This window comes from Zea mays, chromosome 7 (assembly GCF_902167145.1).
Source record: "Zea mays cultivar B73 chromosome 7, Zm-B73-REFERENCE-NAM-5.0, whole genome shotgun sequence".
NCBI classification, from domain to species: Eukaryota; Viridiplantae; Streptophyta; class Magnoliopsida; order Poales; family Poaceae; genus Zea; species Zea mays.
The window spans coordinates 182,716,752-182,737,449 of NC_050102.1; the positions used below are offsets into that span (position 1 = coordinate 182,716,752).

A 20,698-nucleotide genomic window follows, 5' to 3' on the forward strand; every position below is an offset into this window, starting at 1 on the left:
GGTGGGCGGCAGAAGAGGTCAAATTTGATCCAGTACTCTGCAAATGTGGTATTGAAGCTAAGTATGGATTAGTTCCTTCGGAGCTTGGCGTTGGATATTTTTGTGGACATATGGTCGATTACGATGAGGTTGGTATTTTTTTTGCACCAGATGTAATGTTATAGCGGTACTTACTATTTTTTTGTAGGAGACGAGGAAATGCAGTTGGGAGAGTTACGACGACAAAGGAGAGGTGATGCGCACAATAGAGTCCAAGAGAATAATGGGACAGAAGATGCGTTGTGGATCTCGACTCGTTGATTCGTACATTAACGATCGCATACGCGACATGCGTAGGGAAGCAAAATCTGCCTTTTATGATAGCCCGAAGCGTGCAGAGTATAGGAGGTTGAAGGCGGCAGATGAGAAGAGAGCACAGGATGCAAGGGAATGGGAAGCGGCTCAAGCCGAGAAACAGATGTTGGATAATCTTGCTGATCGCCTCAAGGGAAGTAAGTGAGATAAATGATATTATAATTATGTTAGTACAATTTATTTATCCTGACTTTGCTAACTTAATTTTCTCATTATATTTGCAGAGATTGGAAGCGGCGTAAACTATTTGGCCGATGAGGCGCATGCGAGATATGTTCAGGATAAAATGGCAACGGTTGAGCTGATGGAGGAGGAGGACGACGACACATCTAGATTGAGTGAGCTTATCGCCCTCGCAGAGGCAGGATTACATGAAGAAGAGGAGGACGACATGTCAAGGTTGAGTGAGCTCATAGCACTAGCTGAGGCTGGATTACGTGCTCAAGAGGAAGAGGATGAGTTTATGTCACAGGCCGCCGCAGAGGTAGAGGCAGCTTATTACAAGAAGAAGTCTGATGAGGCTGAGACTGAGGATGAGCTATTCTCCCAAGCTGCAGATGAAGCAGAAGCCAATTATTACAAAAGAACTGATGACAAGTGTGATGCAGGACAATGCAGCAAGTGGAATGAGGTTGTTGTTGAGGATTGCGCGACGGATGACTCCGAAGATGAGTTACTCATAGATTGTGATTCAGACTGAAGAATTGTAGCCTATTATGTAGTATTTACGTATCAAAAATAATTTAGAACTCTAAAGATGCGTTACTTATTGCTTATTATGTTTTTTACAGTTCACAAAAAAATTTTGCAAGAGTTCCCCTTGTTTTATTAACAACCACAGTTCAAATAATCACATATTATAAGACATATAAGCATTTCAACATATAATACATCACAAAATAACATCGAATATAAAAACATCCACAGAACATAGTTCTTCATATAATGTCCACAAACAAAGTCCAAAATACAAGTTCCCCAACACATAGTCCAAAACACATAACATAGTTCATATTACAACGTCTCCAGCATAAGTCCAAATCACACAGTCCATATCACAAAAGTATTCATTTCCTCCTAGTCTTACCCTTGCCCTTGGCCCCAAGAGCGTCGGTGCCTGGAGTGTAAGGGTCTCGTGGACGCCTTCTACGTGGTGTCAACTGTGTTTGCTGAGTTGTAGGAGCATCCTGCAACTGAGACGGTCCAATCTCCACCTGACCTGCGGCGCCAGCGCCAGCGCCAGCGTCGTCGTCGTCGTCGTCATCGTCGTCGTCGTCGTCGTCCTGGGCCACGTTCTCAAACGTGTCCCGCGTCGATCGCGACGAGCTGAGTCCTGCTGTAGATGGTCCAACTGCACAAATGGGAGGCTGAACGTCCTGCTGCATACGAGGCACAGGCAGCTGCACGTCAACGCCCGCTAGAGACCGGCATCCACACCGAGCCGCTGCTCGACGAAGACGACGTGATACCCTCTGTAATCGAAATGTTAGTTAAAGACATATGTTACAACATACAAATAAACACGTTTTCTGTTAGACATTGATACTCACTGATAGTAATGATAACGTAGTAGTATCTGAAGTTCTCTGTGAGATACGCTCGAGTTCAACAACAGATACGAGCATAGAGTTTCCCTATCACAAGTTAAGACATTAGGATGCTCAAAAGTAGACATAAAACATTGAATTGAAATCTCTAATTTTAGTAAAGAAATAGTTACCACTCTATCAAGGATTGGAGCAGCCTCAATTTGGGATCCGTGCCGAGCAGCTATGTCGAAAGTTGTGTCTTCGTCGTCTGACGATTCTTGCTCGGCGTAGTCTGCTGCTGTCCACTGTCCCTTCAGCTTGCACCTAGTCACACCAGAATATCAAATCAAATACCTCCAGAAGTTGTAGTTTGTATGCGCCTGGTCATTCTCATAGTTCAGATCCCCCTGCTGGTTCCATTCATCAATGTAATCACGATGGTGCGTCTCGAAGTCCGTGACCTTCTTCTGTCTCTGTCTGTCGAACCTGCAAAAGTTAGAACCATATATTAGCGACTAACTGATATTTCAATTATTAGTTACAATAACAAGTGCATGTAGTAACTCACTTATGAAGTTCTATTGAAGTCGAGAATGGCTCCACCGGAAACTCCTGGCGCAATCCGAACTGTCGAGCAACTCTGTGGGGCAAGTGGTACTCAACAGCATAAAAACAGATGAGGGGACACCTCATGAGGTAGATGTCCTCGTCTATTGAGCACATGCTGCTCAACTGTATGCTGGCGAAATATGGATCAAGATACGGTTGCCAAGTCACCTGCAAAAGTTTTAGAAAGCCCATGTAACCACGCTGGTGTCGTGTGATAAAAGTAGAAAGGACATGTAAAAAGAAAAAAGGAGACAACTCACCATCGAAGGAGTAAGTGCGTCGAGCTCGTTTGAGTACTCCACGTAAGCACGCTGGTGTCGTGCGAATGGCTCCTCGACCTGGTCCCAGCGGTAAGCAGCCGTGGGCTTAAGCCGATGACCGGCTACCACGAACCACTCACGAGGAGGAAACTCTCTGGGTCGCCCGACTAGTATGTGTGCCCACATCCACAGCTGTAGTAGGTAGACACATCCACCTAAGCTGGCGGTCCTCGACGAACGACGACAAGCCTCGCAAAGTTGCCTGTACAGGAAGGCCAACACTGCTGAAGCCCAGCTGTAACCTCCGGTCGTATCCCAGTCAGGCAGGCAGGGCAGAAACATCCATGACGCGCTGTCGCCTGTCGCGTCTGGAAAAAGAACTGAACCAAAGAGATGGAGAATCCAAGCTCGACAATGGTATCCAACCGTCTGCTCATCTGCACCAGGTGGACACTGCCCAAAGCTCTGCCTAAGCCAGGTCAGTGGGACTCCGGTGTTGTGGCTACCTCGTAGCTCATCCGGAAGCAGTCTCCCAAGAAAGGCCTCCACCCTCTGCCTCCAACCGCCTGGTGATGCCTGACCGGTCACTGGACGACCCATAATGCTGAGACCAAGAATCTTCTGACAATCTTCAAGCGTCACAGTCATCTCACCGCAGGGAAGGTGGAAAGTGTGAGTCTCTGGCCGCCACCTATTGGAAGACAAAAGAATACAAAATCATTAGTATGCAAAGTAGATTTGATAATTGTAAATATTAAACAACTAGAGAAGTCTTTACCTGTCGACCAGAGCCGTCAACGCCGCTGGGTTGAAAGTGGGCAGCCCACGGCGGACCTGGTACGATAAGACGTCCAAGCCAGCCCTCTGTAGGAGAGGAGTGTACCTCTCATCGTACCTCATCTCCTCCAGAAACCGGTCGTGGGTCCGGACCCGCAGAACGGGCAACACCTAGCAATCAAAAGAATTTTCATTAGTAAAATATAGGTCGCACATATTAATTCGAAAATTTAATTTATGTACAAAATGTTACCTCTCCCTCTGCGGTGAGACGGCCCCTGTGGTGCTCGTCGTAGTGAGGGTCCAGCAAGTGGAACTGCGCCATCCTGCAAATTAAGATATCAACATATTAGAATATAAGTTGTGTACAAAGTGTAACAAAAAAATCGACATATTAGAATAAAATTTGTGTATAAAAAAATATATCACACCTGACTAAGTGTCCAAATGCATGTACGTGAGTTGTGGCCAAGTCTACCGCATTTTCCGCATTCATTCTGCTCTGGGTCCACGAGAAAGGGGGACGCTCGTCCTCTCCTACTGCGACCGGAAACCTGATCCATAACCATGTTGCACCGGCTCCTTTTCCTACTACCACGTTTGTCCCATCGATGCGCTGGATCAGCAACGTATACCGGACCGGTGTACGGTGGCCATTGTGACTCATCAAGAAATGGCTCAAAACGAGGGCTCCAGGTACGTACTAAGCTCTCTACACTGAACTCAGAAGGTATTCTGCTCTCAAATGCAAAGTTACGATGACGTGCGGCCGCAACATAATGAGAACATGGAAAATGGTATTGTCTAGGTTTACCACATCCACACCAGAATGCATCAAGTAACACGACATGTGTCCTCGAAGGTCGCACCTCACCGTCGGAAGTTATGCCGCCTAGTGTTGTTACCTCGTATTTACCCAGCTCCTCATCAAAGCATTGTACCTCATGTCTATGGGCACGTTCCTTTGCATTATTAAGGTGTGATGTTGGTTTAGGTGCCCATCTCTGCCCTCGGGTCTGCATTGCCTTGGCCTGCGCGTGTCTATCATTAAACTAAGCCACTAGCCTATAAAAAGTGAATGTTACTATAACATTGACTGGCATGCCCCGTATACCCTTGAGCACACTGTTAAATGACTCGGCCATGTTGCTAGTCTGAAACTCGAACCGCCAGCCACCTTCGTCGTAGGCCCTTGTCCATTTGTGCGGTTCCCTCAGCAATCCAGTTCTTACCTTCAGCATTTGTTGCATCTTTTAGTTCCTTCAACTTATCCTCGAAAAACGAAACCTCCAACTGACGACATACCTCCTCAAAAAGGGGGAAGTTAGCCTTGCTATGATCCTTTCGAAGAAGATTTTCTGCTAGATGTCGAGTGCACCATCTGTGGTGCATGGGTGCGTAGCCAGGAATCTGCTCTTGCACTGCATTAAGAATACCTTGGTGTCTGTCAGATATGACACCAACCTCGCGTCCAGGGCCTACGACATGGATGCGTACAAGCCGCAAGAACCAAGACCAACTATCTCTGTTCTCCCTCTCCACTAAAGCAAATGCCAAAGGAACCAGTGAGTTGTCTGCGTCGCATGATATGGCAACCAACAATGTGCCCTTATACTTCCCAAGCAGAAAAGTACCATCAATAGAGAGCACGGGACGACAATGCCTGAAGGCCTCTACGCACTGCGAGAAACACCAGAAAGCACGATAAAATATCTCTTTGTCGTTCCTCCATTCATTAGGTTTGGGGATGTACTCGTAATGCATGCCTGGGTTTTTTGCTTTCATTGCATTGAACAATGCTGGTAACTTCTCATAACCCTCCTCCCAATCCCCGTATATCATCTTCCATGCCCGCTGCTTTGCCCTCCATGCTTTCCCATATTTGATCCTGTAACCAAACAGCTCCGAAGTCATGGTCATAATTGACTTCACCTTCAAGTTTGGCTGACCCTTCAATATCCCCAATATCCTTTTCGCAATCAGGGTAGATGTCAACTGACGATGCTTAGAGCTCAGCTCTGTCTGGGCACAAGTGTGTGGACCTACAATTTTGGTGATCTTAAACTTTCCGGTGTCCTTCTGCCTTCGGGCACATACCCTCCAATTACATTCTGGCACCTCGCACACAACAGTGTAACGACGCTGTGCATACGAATGTCTCACCTTGAACGGCCTCTTCCGGTTCACAGAATATTCCTGTAGCCATCGTCTCAGTGTAGGCAGATCCTTGAAAAGTAAGCCAACCTTAATCTCAATGCTATCGGCGTTATCCGGAGCCTCTAGCAGTTCATCGTCACGTCCTTCAGCATACGCACGGGTGGAATGACTTAAACTGCTAAATTCATGTACTGCAGGGTCTCGCTCCGGACACAAACGTCTTATGAGTTTAATTTCTTGCTCGGTCATTTCTTGAACCGGACGGTCATCATCAGAATCTACGGCCCGTGCAGCCTCATATGGCTCCTCCTCATCCTCAATCTGAACATCAACACTATTCGATGCCCTGCATATGTTGTCCATATTATATGACACAGGCACATCAATCTGAACATCAGCATTATTGATATGTGGAGATCCTGCATCGGGTCGGAGCAAGAAAAACCACATTAAAAAGTCTAATCAAACGAAATAATGATGGATACGAACAATGTGTCGAAGACACTTACTAGGATGATCGTCAACTGGATCCTGGGTCAATGGGATCTCTTGGGGGGGTACCACCGCATTAGAAGCCCCACAAACGCCGGGAATAGGACGAGAAATCCCATACTCGTGCGGACCCGATTGAGCATCGGGCACAACAACGACTTCTTCATGAAGCTCTACCAAAGGAGCTTCAATACGAGATGCATTTGGCATTTGTGGAGATAACCCGACTGGACCTTCGCATTGACTAACAGGTAACTTTTGAACAACCACATCCAAACATGGTGGAACCATCGTCTTCACAATTTTTAAATATATCACCCAATCATCTTCTGAGGTAATGGAGATCAACCGTCGGACAACTGTTCCATATGTAATATGGGACAACAAACCCTGAATTGATATTCTAGGGTCGTTTATGTCGCAACTAATCTCCTCACAAGCTCGAGCCAAAAGCTGGTCAAAAGTTGGTCTTTCAACGAACAACATGGTCACGATCTTCATACCATCAAAAGTAACACTCCCATAAGCATCTATCTCCACCCTTCCTCCATGGTATAGTGTTACTAGGCTGTCCATCTATTGCAAAAATGGATTACTAACTCAATAATGGCTACATACTTAAGCCTACTAACTTACTAAGTAATAAATATATATTAACTAATAACTATACAGTAAATATTAAATGAACACATCAAACGAAATTACATAATCTATAAATAATGTACGAAATACTATGTATACCTGAGAACGCGTACGACTCCAGCTAACGGTGGAGAAGGTCAAGTCGGACGAACACCTACGTACAAAAAAACCAATTGTCAGTAAAAAATTTGGCAGCACCTCCCCTGTAAAGTGATGTTTATAGAACCTGCGAATAAACGACAACACGATGGTTGCCAACACAGAAAACATATAATATCAATGCGCTAAACAAAATGATAACTATATAATCACTAAGAATTTACTAAACACTAACAATATACTACGCAACAAACTAGCTAACTATTTTAATAAACACTAACAACAAAATATCTAACTAATTACTAAACAATAAATAAGTGGATACCTAACTAATTACTACTAATTTACAAACTAAGAAATTAAAAAAAAACTGGTCGCACTGGGGGCGAGAGGTACCGGGGCCGGAGCGGGCGGTGGCCGATCGGACTCCGGGCGGCGGAGCTCGGGCGGAGCTCGCGGCGGGGCTCGGGCGGCGGAGCTCGGGCGGCCGGCGGTGCTCGGGCGGTGCTCTCGGGCGGAGCTCGCGGCGGGCCTGGGCCGGGGCGGCCGTGCGGCGGCCAGCCGGAGCTGGGGCAGGCGGCGGCGGCGACCCGATGGCAGGCGGCGGCGGCGAGATTTTGTGGGCGGCGGCGAGTTCGTAAGCGGCGTGAATTGGATTGAGCCGAGAAGACAAGAAACGCGCAGAGAGAAGGGTGTTTGCGGATTTTTCCTAGCTCGGCGCCAAGATCTGTGGCGCCGAGCTAGGTGCCACGCGGGACGGCCACGTCACGAAGCTCGGCGCCACAACCTGTGGCGCCGAGATGTGTTACCTCGGCGCCACAGCCTGTGGCGCCGAGCAAAGGGTACAAAACTGCATTTAAAATTTTTTTAGGTCTAAACGTGATTTTACTTCAGTTTAAGGGCTAAAATACAAAAAATTCGGTCTTATACAATAGTTGGTATATCTATAGCTTACATATTTCTCTCGTCAATTTTATTTCTTAGTTAATTATTTTGTCTATTATAATTCTTCTTTTTTCTACTTTAGAATACAGCCTATTATTATATTTGGCCCTTTAGTAGTAGCATGGATGGATATCGCAAGCACGCTGGACTGAGTCCCGAGACGACGTTGTACTAATAATTAGTTACTAAAAATTACTTATTAGATTCCAAACATTATCAACTAATATCATAGTAATTATTAGTTAGCTCACATCTAACTATTAATTTAGCTGGCTAATTATTAGCTCTAGATGTTTTAAAAGATGCATAAAGACGAACACTTCACGAAGAGTCAATCTCTATACGGCTCTATATACGTATTATATCTTGACTGCATTTTTTATCTATATACGTACTCAAGATTTTATAGTCTCTTAGTTATCCCTCTTACATTTAGAAAACACTTTCAAGTGCTCACGTTGTAGATGCCCTAAGACTGTGTTCAGCGGTTACCCCTAAATTTCTCCCCCTATATCTCACTCACGTGCCACGTCAGCGTTCTCTTCCCCATATATCTCCACTCTGTACAGCGGTTCCCCCTAAATCCTTCTCCTATACCCCACTATAATCATAAAATACCATTTTCCATACCTATTCACCATCTATTATCAATTTTTTTCCAACTAATAAATACTTCTGTGCACCGAGACAAGGGGGGCGCTTGTGCTACCGCTAGATATAGCGGTGTACTATTCCTAGGGCTGGGCATTCGGTTTTTTTTTCTAAACTTCGGTTCTTCATACATTAGAAACCGATCGGTTTTCTAGAAAATAAAAAACCGAGAAATTCGGTTTCGGTTTTTTACTTTGGTTTTTCGGTAAAACCCGAATACCAAACTTATACTCAAGACATACATACAACAAGTTTACATGATAGATTACACATAATTTTAAAAATAAAAATTATATAGGCACAAATATTTAGAGATACATCATACATCACATACAAATAAGTGAATAATAATTTAATTGTATCACACATTTAGTTCACATAATCTAATAGTCAAATTTGAAAATCGATAAAGTTTGGTATTCGGTTTTTTTGGTATTTCGGTTCGGTATACGGTGAAAACCGATTACGATACCGAAAATCAAACTTCTTAGATACAAAAACCGAACCGAACTACCGAAAAACCAAAATTTCGGTTCGGTTCGGTTTTCGGTTTATGGTAAAAAAGTGTCCACCCCTAACTATTCCCGACACCAGCAGTTTCACAGATAGGGGAGGCGCTAGGGGCAAGCGATGTAAGCTTTAGGGGCTGTTTGGTTCGTGGCTAAATGTGCCACACTTTGCCCAAGGTTAGTCGTTCGAATTGAAGAACTAACCTTAGGCAGAAAAGTTAGGCAAAGTATGGCAAGTTAGGCATCAAACCAAACAGCCCCTTAGTGTCACCCTGTAGCCCCTACATGCAATGGGGAGGAGCTAGGGGCAAGCGTTGAAGACAGTCTAAGCATCATATCATGTGTCCTTTGCACATCACAATTATCTGTCATGTGACTCTCACCGTCCCCACCGGCGCAGCATGCATATCGTGCATGTGGACTGCGGTGAGTATATTTTTTTGGCGATCGAGCTAGTCCCTGTTCGCTCCATCGGCACACGATGCATGGCGGCGGCGGCGGCGGCGGGTATCTCGAGACCGCCGCACGCCGGACCGCATGCACCTGCCGCCGCGCCGTTCCTTTCACTATCGGATCCGGCGGCCGAGAAAAAAACATGACGAGGTGGCCCTATCAGAATCCTTTCTTTTGGAAGCAGGATTCCTATTCAGAATCGTTTCAAAAGGACGGCCGTATAATTGGCGCGAGGCATGGTCGAACTCGAGCAATTAATCTACTCTATATTTTGAGCAAGAGTAGGCGGTGGGTGATTAGGCTAACCTTGGGACTTGCACCGTGCGTCCGTGCCTTGTGGCATGCATGCTGCCGAATTGGTGAGATTATCTTGACTTGCTTCTTCCCTTTTCTAGTACTGCTTTCATTCTTTTTTATTTATTACGTTTTAGTTTAAAAATAAACTAACAGACGATAAGTATTTAAGAACGTAAGTCTCATTTTCAGTCATTTCATAAATTTTTAGAGATTACCCATATCCCCATAGACTATGACTAGGGGTCGAACTCATATAGGTGTATTTCTTCTAGAATGTTCTATAGGAGAACATCCCTGGTTAAGTAAGACACTTAAGCTATATTAAAAGTTTAATCAACATGCCATACAATATAGGAGAAATGTGCAACTCTAACGATATAGAACTTATTATAAGGGATTTCTCCATCAGTCAAGCACTAGCTCGTTTCATCATTCTAGTTCACGAGATCTCTAATCACATAGAACAAGTTATCACTAATTAAGGAATGACATCAAGTGAGTCTCAAGCCCATTTTTCTCGATGCGCCTTTTTTAACATTTTCATATAGACAGACAAAATCTAATCATATAAATTGAGTTAACGTCCTACCAAAATCTCATATATTACTAACCCACTAGCACATAGGTTGTGTTAATGCTAAGATCCTGAGGAGGGGAGGGGTCGATAGCGGCGGCGACACGAGTGAATGGGAGGGGGAGGGGGCGACAGAGTTGTGGGGGAGGTGGAGGGAAGAGGTCTGAGGGAAGATCCAAATAATATTGTCTATTGGATTTGAGTAAGGGATAGAGGGTTATCTAGCGATCTGAACCGTTGGTTTTGATGGTGTGTTAAGTCTGGGTGTAATTTGTTTAATGGATTTAGTGGAGGTTATGGGTGTGGGGTGATTTGGTTGTGTGGTTTTGCAAAGTTTAAACTGATGAATTGTATAGTGGTATAAATAACATATACTTTATTTCATATAAATCTTAAAAAACTATTTAATTATTTATACGGGTAAATCCCATAATATAAGAACTAAGAATCATCTTGTTCCATGTAGGGGTGGTAATGGATCATACCAAATATTTCTTCACAAATTGTTAGGGCTCTTAATTAATCTTAATTCAAAATGAGGTATTAATCCGATCTGGTTCTTAAATTATATAACGTAAAATTTGGAGCTCAAGCAGCCCTAGTTCCATGTGGATGAAACCGGTGTTTCTAACTCTAGACGAGCCATAAAAAATGATGGTCTGCCTAATATAATGGTGTCTGAATTAGCGTGTGGGTGCGTGGCGCTGTTGACTTGTTGCAGGCACGAGAATGCATGCCCGGGATGGCGTGGAACCTGGCTTGTGTGGTGTTTTTGGTCAGCTGATGTGTGGGAAGAAAGTCAGATAGACATATGGTTGCAGTAGTTTTGACGAATAATGATGAACTGAACCGAACGTCGTTTTCCTTGTGCGGCAGAGTGTGCCAATAGGAGTTGGCACCGGTGGTGGCATCAGCGCGCGCGTCACCGTGCGTAAAATCTGCCATAGGTGTGGTAGAGTTTGACATGCTGCTAATAGTTGCACAAATATGGTGGTTTGCTCAAGGTGCAAAAAAAGATAATCAAATGGCTAGGATGTGTGTGTGACTAAAATGCCCTAGGAATACACTTTCCCTTTCCGTGGCTTGTCTTTGTATGGTTAGGGTTTCCATGTGATAGAAAGTGCCCTTATCCGGTGATATAATCAAAGCTATGGCAAATGGTGGATAAATTAGAATATTTAGTTTCAATTTAATCAAAAATAAAGCATGAACATGATGGCATATGTGTACTTGAAACGAACAAATCTAAATATTCACGTCATTGCCAAATAAGATTAAAACTAGCACTAGTGAAACAATGCCTTTGTAGCCCGTCCACTTGTCTTCTCTCTTGTCGTCGTGCAGGGTCGTAGGACGTCAGGGGTCTTGGGCCAAGGATCCATAGGTCGTGAGCGGGTCTCAGGCCTAGGACCCGTAAATCATGAGTATGGGGAGGACCGATATTGTTTGCGATATATCCCCGATCGACATAGTTAATGTGGCATACGCAGGACTGACAACGTGACCAGTCTAAAGGGCATGCAAGACACACTCGAGTGCATTTTTTGTCATATTTGTCCGACCCTCTCCGCCTTCCTCTTCCTCGCTCGACCACTTCACTCGGCATGGGGGTCATCCTACGGGCGTGACAATTTCTTAATTGATTTGCGATGAATTAATTAGGCCCAACCTACCTATTGATCCATGGCCCTTAGGACCTTGAGGGTCTAATCCTCGACAATACTGGTTTAGGCCGAAAGTCCATACATCTAGTCAAGTAACTTGTGTCACCATGCACTATATCTTTAACAGGGATGGATTACAAACTTGGTCAATGGAGGGGTCGATGCCCAAGCCTTGTTGTGGAGTACGTGTGGAGTGAGGTGCTCGGTGCAGTAACAGGTGTTGGCTACCTGTACAAGTTGTTGCCCATTGCCTTCAATCATGGTCCTCCCCTTCCTTTTATAGACCAACGAGAATGGGGTCCTGTTACATGAACCTAGGGGTTAGACGGAATGGATGGGGGCGGCCAGCCTTGTGGTATTACTCGTCTTCCATGATTCATGTGAGCCGATAGACTCCTCTTGATGATGTTGTCCCCTCTGTCATGCTACTACATTCCCTCATGCCATGATGCTATGCCTTGTCGTATTCTACACCATGTATTAGGTTGACTTCTTAGCCATGGTTAGCTTCCATACAGGCAACACACACTTGTTCGTGTCTTTCCCAGAATGGTCATTCACACTATCCCTAATGTCACAGCCCGTATACCAACTCATGTGCTGTCATTTCGAACCACACGTCTATGTCAGAGCCTGACTCGTCGTCATCGGCCTGATCCCATAAATTTCGGTCCCGAAAGGTCGGGCGAGGCAAACTCTATAGGGGATAGCTTTGTACTCCAACCCTTCAGACCATCAGAGGTAAGGCGAGGCAGGGATTGAGGGTCGATCGAGGCAGAAACACAAGACGTGACTATTCACGGGGGTTAGGTCAGAAAAGACATGTTATTCATGGTTCTTTTATTTTGCTAACTTGCCATTTCTTGTCATTTCTGGTCCATGTTACACCCAGGTTATCTAGCTCCAACAGACGGTGGAGAAGTCAACACTATTTTGTTCCTTTTGAACTCCATGATACTAGTGATCTACCAAGAATATGACATTCTCTGGTGGTACTTCTCTTATCAGTTTTACATCTTACATAATGTAAATTGAAATAGCCAACAAGTTAAAAAAACTACCTCCTTTGGAATATTAAAGGCTAATGTGTGGTGTGTGTGCTTTAGGTACCTAAGGATTCTTTTTGTGGCACTTAAGTGAGCTTCATTAGGATTACCTTAAAATTCAGCACACATACACACACACACACACTAAATATGATGTCGGGCCTAAGTGTAGTTAAGTACACATAGCCTCCCTTGACTCTAGCGAGATCAATGATATCCATGGCTACACTCTAATTACTATCTATGAACTAATAAAGTCGCTAATCAAGCGATTTCCAACTCTCAAATCCCTCACTAGGGAAATGCTTTTTCTCACACTCCAAATAGGTTACATCAACTATTAAAATGGACAATAGCTCTAGTATGAACTAGTTGGTGGAGTCTTTATAACTTCCAACTAGTCATTATAGTAAATTTGGGAAATTTTGTGACCACCAGACCTTCCGATGCTATAGCGACGAACCAATTCACATAGTCTAACGACAAACAACGATAATCGTATACTTCATGTGTTAGAACTAGCCTGAGTTACTACAATGAACGTATGATCTAACGTTCACTGCCAGACGAGTCTAACGCTTAAGAAATCATGTCTAGTCACTAAACAGAAATGTCAGACTGTAACCCATTGTTATGATACTACCACTGCTCATAGGGTCCGACACTAAGTCGTTTGAGTTACTATAGCGAGCACATGATCCAACATTCACCATTGGACCAATCTGACGCTCGTGAAACCCTTTCTAGTCACATATTAAAAAGATTATCGAATTGTAAACAATTGGTCTGATGATACCACTATTCATACGATCCAATGCTACCACTATTTGTAGGGTTTGACAACCATGTAGAAAGAATCATATCTGCTAAAGTTGTGTTGTATGGTCTGATGCCTACCGTTGAATCAGTGTGACACACCTTGAAACTCTCTATACTATTTGCATAGATCAATGGTCCCATAGCCATTGGTCGGACACTCTATTGTTCACAAAGTCTGATGATCAAGCTCCTTCTAGCTGATAACATGGAGGTGTCGAACCATCACCATCGGTCCGATGTTCATGAAACTTGGGGTTCGATACCTCTAAAATCCTTCTAACATATTGAACTTTAGAAACAATATAAATGGGTTTTGGTCCAAACTTCTTTTAGAACTCTTCTGAGCTATCTAGAGCTCAAGGCAACTAGTTTGCACCACACTAAACTCATTAAACTAATCTAGGTAAAGTTACTAGTTCATGTCTCTTTATAGTACGGTCAAAAGAAAAACAAAATCCTAAATATTATTAGTGTCTTTTAATGCTAAACGATACTTAGAACAATCCTAAATGACACTTAGAACTAGTTCATCCTTAACCTATCTTATATTCTTTGAAAACTGAAATGAAATCTATAATCAGGGGTATGAAAGTAATTGACTATATAAATAATATATATTAGGGGCAATTGTGATTGTACCCTTCTCCGGCATAGCAATTGTGATTTTACCCCTTGTTTTTCTACTTTGTGTTTTTACACATCTGTTTTAAAAACGAAGTTGTTGTTTGCTCCTCTTTCTTAATACCGTTAGTGAAAATCAGAATTTGTGATTAAAAAAACGAGGGGTAAAATCACAATTGAAAGGTAAGAGAAGGGTATAATCACAATTAACCCTGGAAAATGTTGATGTTTAGGGTTAGTTATGATTATACCCTTCTCGCACCTTGTAATTGTGATTTTACCCCTTAGTTTTTTTAATCACTAATTCTGAAACTCTCTATTAATCACTAATTCTGAAACTCTCTAGACTATTTGCATAGACCAATGGTCCCATAACCATTGGTCGGACACTATTGTTCACAAGGCCGGACGATGAAGCTCCTTCTAGATGATAACGTGGAGGTGTCGAACCATCACCATTGATTTGATGTTCATGAAACTTGGGGTTCAATGCCTCTAAAAGCCCTCTAACATATTGAACTTTAGAAACAATATAAATGGGTTTTGGTCCAAACTTCTTATAGAACTTTTCTAAGCTATCTAGAGCTAAAGACATCTAGTTTGCACCAATACTAAACTCATCTAGGTAAAGCTACTAGTTCGTATCCCTTAGACCGTCTCCGGTAGCTCTCCTATCTAATCTTTTATCTTATCACTTTAAAATTTTACTCAGCAAACAATATTATCTACAGTATCGTGTCTTCTATTTTACACGACCCACGGAAATACAATCTAAGGCTGTGCGCAGCGGTACACCCTAGCGATCCCCCTCCCCTTGCATGGGGCGCGTAGGGGGCACCCTATGGCCGCAGCGGTGCCCCCTATAGCGCCCCCTACGTGTCGGTCCCCTTCTCTCTCCCCCCAGATATAGCGTGTCACTGTTCATCACCCTAAACACTGTGTTGTGGGTCCACGAGTAATTGTTAGCAGATAAAAAATTGATAGTTGGTATAGAAAATGATATTTTATAGTGGTAGTGGGGTATAGGAGGAGTATTTAGGGGGGACCGCTGCGGGAGATGAAAAAATAGGGGGGAAAAGTGATATAGGGGGGAAAATTTAGGAGTAACGGTAAGACAACCTTATAATTTGGACGTGCAGGAGGTAGAGGGAGTATGTAGTATGTAGACGCTTTCCTCGGGAATGATGCATGGGTGTCTGTCTGCTCATACCATGCAGCCTTTGAAAAGGAACACCTTTGCTCAGGAGTCAGGAGTCAAGGATCGGAGGAGAAAAGGGGGCCAATCATGCATGCATCATCCGGTCAAGGAAAGCAAAGGCAATAATGGGCGGTGGTGCACGATCACTACACTATCCTTTATTATACTAGGAGAGAGAGAGGGATGGAGGGAGGGAAAAAAAAACTTTACGCCTAGTACTAGGACTACGAACGACGACGTAGAGAGGAAGGCTTATTCACCCGCCATATATTCTTCCCCTCCCGTGTCTCTGTAGTGTTCGTGTTCCTGCCCTTTGGGTTCAAGCAAATTCTGGCTATCCTTTCTCTCTCTGTCTCTCTCTCTCTCTGGTATCCGATCGAGATCATGCCAAGCCACAAAAACCAACCAAAGTCCTGCCCGAATTTTAAAATCCTTGTCCGGCCGGCCTTTGCATTGGAGTAAAACATTTCCACGGAATCTTCCTCATGTATCAGTTTAATATGTCACATTGCCAATTTTATACTATATACATTAGGGCATATAGGCATGGGTATGATAATGGCGACGGCAGGTACAGTGTTGCTGTCGAGGAATGGAATGGATCGGAATGGAATTATGAGCAGGACTTGTTGTCCGCGCTTCTGGAAACCGATAATCATCGACCTGATCCATCCATCACTCACAGTTGACCACACATTCTACTATCTCTCTCTCTCTCGACGAACCTTCTACCTAGTTTTACACTGCAGTGCGGCGGTAATAATCTACTGCAACATTTTCTATAGAAGGTAGTACTCTCGATGCATTCCAAAGTAAGTGTTGTTCTTATTGCTCAATGAGTCAAATAATTTTAGCCTAATAAGGACTTCGTAGGTTCTGTTCTGTCCGGAGCTGACAAGGCATACAACACATGCACACGCCAATAATCCTGTCATGAGTGACGCAATGCAAGAAGAATTTCGTGCATGGCGTCACATAACGACCCCGATGACAGCTTTTCTTAGCGAGCACTGCATCTTCGAATGGAGTATCAGTTAAGAATGTGTCAGCAGCAAGGTTGAGTTGAATGTTTCTGCCTCGTCTCCATAAACAAATATAATCACACACTATATAATATAAGCCTGTTTGCTGTGTTTATTGAATGGATAAGGACACCTATATATAACGATGCCATCGTCACTGGGAGACATGACAAACAACACGATATATAGAGAGAGAGTATGATAAAGGAGGGTTTGTATATATTGTGTCTTTAACCAAGACGTATCCTTCAAGATTCATGCGTTAAAAATAAATCCAGGACTGATCTAGATAAATCAAATCGGTTTAGACTCAGTACAAAACTCCCTAAGAGCTTTATTGTTATGGCAACCTGCATAGCCGTCGACCTAAATAGAGGCATGTCTAATGGCTTTAAGATTTCACTTGTTATCCATTTAAAAAAAATCTTTGACTTTGAATTTACGCTTTGGTGTAACAAAAAGAGAGAGAGAGACTTCATTGATATGCGCTAAGTCAACTGGCGTGACCATCGGCCTAAGCGCGGAGGCTTGTCTAATGGAATTAACACTACACACCTTTCATCCATTCGAGAAAACTATTTTACATTTGAATTTGGATTTAGGCCGGCTTTTGTGTGGCAAAAGAAGCGTTTTATTGATATGCTAACCGTGGGACGAAATAGAGGAGCCATTCGCATTTGTAAAGTCCTCTCATCAGCTGTACGTAGACGTAGCCATATAAACAATTAATGGTTTTTCCGCTACACGTTAAAACCTCGCTGTTAGTTACTGGCCGGTAACGTATCTTTCAGACGAGTCGAGCAGCAGCCTAGCACAGGTTAAAAAAAAATCATGTCTGCATCGCACGGCTGAATCATCGCCAGCGCACCAAAAATAATAAAAAAGGGGGGCAATGCAAGTTGGCTGTTAGAATTATGTGGAGGACGCTGCATGCGATTCAGCCGATTTCAAGTCGTGTGTTGAATTTTTCTCGCCGCGAAGATGAGCACGTTCGTTGGGAAGCTTTGGAATTCAACTCCGGGCGAGGCGAGAACTCCTCCTCATCAGGGTTTTAAAAAACGAACGAGCGAGCCAACTTGGCAGGATGGATCAGGATTCAGGTCATGAGGCTAGCTCCAGCCGACGACCCGACGCAGACGAAGACGAAGACCACCGCCTCATGCATGTGCTGCTGGTGCGGTAAAAAGCGCGCGCCGGCGGCATCAGTAATTAGTAGTAGCATTAAGACACGCGGGGATTATATATAATAAGTACTCCAGCTAATTACACGCGGCCGGAAGAGCTGCTAATTACTAGTAACTGCTAGTGCTAGGGGCGGGGAGCTTCCGCGGGAAGCTGTCTTCCCCAGCACGACACTGGAGTTGCTATATAAAGAGACCCCCAGGCTCCTCCCACTTTCGCTTCTCCTAAACCCAATCCCCTTCCACCATTCACACGTACCGCCGGCGGAGAAGGAAGGAATTGGTCGCCGCCGCCTGCCTCTCTCCTCCTCCTCCTCCGTCAGTGGCTGTGGCCACGCCGTGCTAAGCTAAGCTAAGCTAAGCTAAGCTTGCGCAAGTGACAAGTTCTTTGGTTGGTTGGAGGCAGAGCCAGATGGCATCGTCGTCGCGGCTGGATCTCCCGCCGGGGTTCCGCTTCCACCCCACCGACGAGGAGGTGGTGTCGCACTACCTGACCCACAAGGCGCTGGACAGCCGCTTCTCCTGCGTCGTCATCGCCGACGCCGACCTCAACAAGATCGAGCCGTGGGATCTCCCAAGTAAGCTAAGCTAAGCTAGCTGCTAGCAGCCTACCTCTACCTCCTCCGCTCCGTGCGTGGTTGGTTCATATAATATGCTCCTCCGCCTCTCCTCTGCATGCAGGCAAGGCTAAGATGGGCGAGAAGGAGTGGTTCTTCTTCTGCCACAAGGACCGCAAGTACCCGACGGGGATGCGCACCAACCGCGCCACCGCCAGCGGGTACTGGAAGGCCACGGGGAAGGACAAGGAGATCTTCCGCGGCAGTAGCAGTAGTCCCCGCCGCGTGCTCGTCGGCATGAAGAAGACGCTCGTCTTCTACACGGGCCGCGCGCCGCGCGGAGGCAAGACGCCGTGGGTCATGCACGAGTACCGCCTCGAGGGCAGCCTGCCGCACAACCTCCACCGCGGGGCCAAGGTGAGGTAACCCGTGATGGATGGATGGATGGATGGATGGATGGAGCCATGGAGGTTGTTTTCAACGTGCAGTGTTGTGTTTGCGTCGCGTGCAGGACGAATGGGCTGTGTGTAAGGTGATCAACAAAGACTTGGCGGGCAAGGCTGGGCAACAACAAATGGCGCCGCCGCCGCACGCCGTGTCCGTGGGCATGGAGCGCAGCGACTCGCTGGCCTTCCTCGACGACCTGGTGCTCGACAACGCCGACGACCTGCCCCCGCTCGTCGACTCGACAACGTACGCCGCCGGCTCCCTCTTCGCCGCGGCGGGGACGACCACGACGACGAACGACGACAGCGGCGGGTACCAACAAGCCACCAAGGCGGAGCCGCAGCCGCAGCTGCCCGCGCCGAGCAACAGCCCGTACCAGCACCAGCAGCAGGCCATACGGAGGCACTGCAAGGCGGAGGCGCCGGCGCCGGCGATGGTGCTGAGCCCGTCGCGCGAGACGCCGGGCGCGGACATGTTCCAGCTCCAGCATGTGGACGAGCTGCTCCAGCTGGACGGCGGCTTCATGGAGGACTACTACAACATGAACATGTGGAAGGTCTAGTTAGGCTGGGATCGACCGGCCGGCCGGACACTAGTACTATACGTAATTAGTTCCATTTAGTCCCTATTTAATTTGGGTCCATCGGTTTGCCGGGCGGATGGATTGATTAGTTGGTTGATTGGATATATTAACCTGTTATTAGACGCAGAAGAGTGGAAGGAAAGGCCGGCCGCGCCGATTGGCATGGACGAGGTCTGTCTGACGAAGATGTGTCGAGACCTCGCCGGCGGTGTGGTTTGTGATGATTGGTTAGTTGGCTAATCTTCAGTAGCTAGCTACGTACTGAGTAATTAGAACAGCTAGCAGTAGTGTGTAACCGCGCGCGTGTCGTTGCCTCTGGTCGACAGGATTGAAGCACGCATTGTGTACATAATAATAGGTAGGAGTCGTCGTCGTCGTCGTTGAGTGATGAGAAAAATGGATGAAACATACTATATATGCTGTTGATTAATTGGTTGGTTATTCATTCGTCCAGACGGATTGATTATCTGACCACCCATCAGGTAGGTGTGATGAGCAGCTGATGATGATGCATGGACACATGCATGACGTACGTTCGTGTACGCGGTCGTCGATCCCATTACCATTCCGAAATCCATATCGGCCAAAAGGCATGATCTCATCGCCCGTCAGGCAGGCCTGTGATCTTGCTTGCCAGCGCCAAATAATCAGGCATGCATGGCTCGCTTGCTTTCCTCAGCAAGCAACGACGATGCTTGCGGCGGCGGGCCACGCGCACGCCCACCGGGTCGGGTGCCGGCTAATGTAGCTAGCTAATGTGGCTAATGTAGCTAGCTAGCTAGCTAGTGTTTGTGACTTTTTGTGTTTAGCTAGTGTTTGGCCGTTACGACACGGTGTTTCTTTGCTGTCGTCACGCCAAACGGTGCGGCCGTGCGCGGAGAGGGAGGAGAGGGCGATGGATTGGATCGCCGATCTTCAGTCATCACGCCAACGCCACGCGTGGCGACTGGAATGGAACTAGCTAGGGTCCCCACTTGCGTCCACGTGGGCTGCGTGCGGGGGCCCATGGGCCCTCGTCCGCCTATCGGCTGCGCTAGCTAGCAGCGCGTGCTGGTCTTTGTTTCCGAGAAAAATGATGGAGTTTTCTCTCGCGCGATCGCGATTTGCATCGGATGATTAATTAGATGCCACGTACACGGCGTCACTGTAGTATCTACAGGAAAAGACAAAGGGAATGAATGTACGCTTCTACAGGGGAATGAATGTACGTAT

At 45.6% G+C, this 20,698-nt stretch overlaps 2 protein-coding genes across 2 annotated transcripts; one reads left to right on the forward strand and one right to left on the reverse strand.

The window, feature by feature from the left end:
* Positions 1-2,224: 2,224 nt before the first annotated feature.
* Positions 2,225-2,790, reverse strand: LOC111589794 (serine/threonine-protein phosphatase 7 long form homolog). Its single transcript, XM_023300712.2, has 3 exons — positions 2,753-2,790; positions 2,452-2,660; positions 2,225-2,369 (listed from the first exon to the last, which is right to left on the reverse strand). The coding sequence occupies exons 1-3, from the start codon at positions 2,753-2,755 to the stop codon at positions 2,225-2,227; spliced, it is 357 nt and encodes a 118-aa protein (XP_023156480.2). The 5' UTR covers positions 2,756-2,790.
* A 15,348-nt stretch (positions 2,791-18,138) lies between these two features.
* On the forward strand, positions 18,139-19,925 carry LOC107403159 (NAC transcription factor). The gene is made up of 3 exons (NM_001321437.1): positions 18,139-18,477; positions 18,581-18,873; positions 18,968-19,925. The coding sequence occupies exons 1-3, from the start codon at positions 18,312-18,314 to the stop codon at positions 19,463-19,465; spliced, it is 957 nt and encodes a 318-aa protein (NP_001308366.1). The 5' UTR covers positions 18,139-18,311; the 3' UTR covers positions 19,466-19,925.
* Positions 19,926-20,698: the final 773 nt, after the last annotated feature.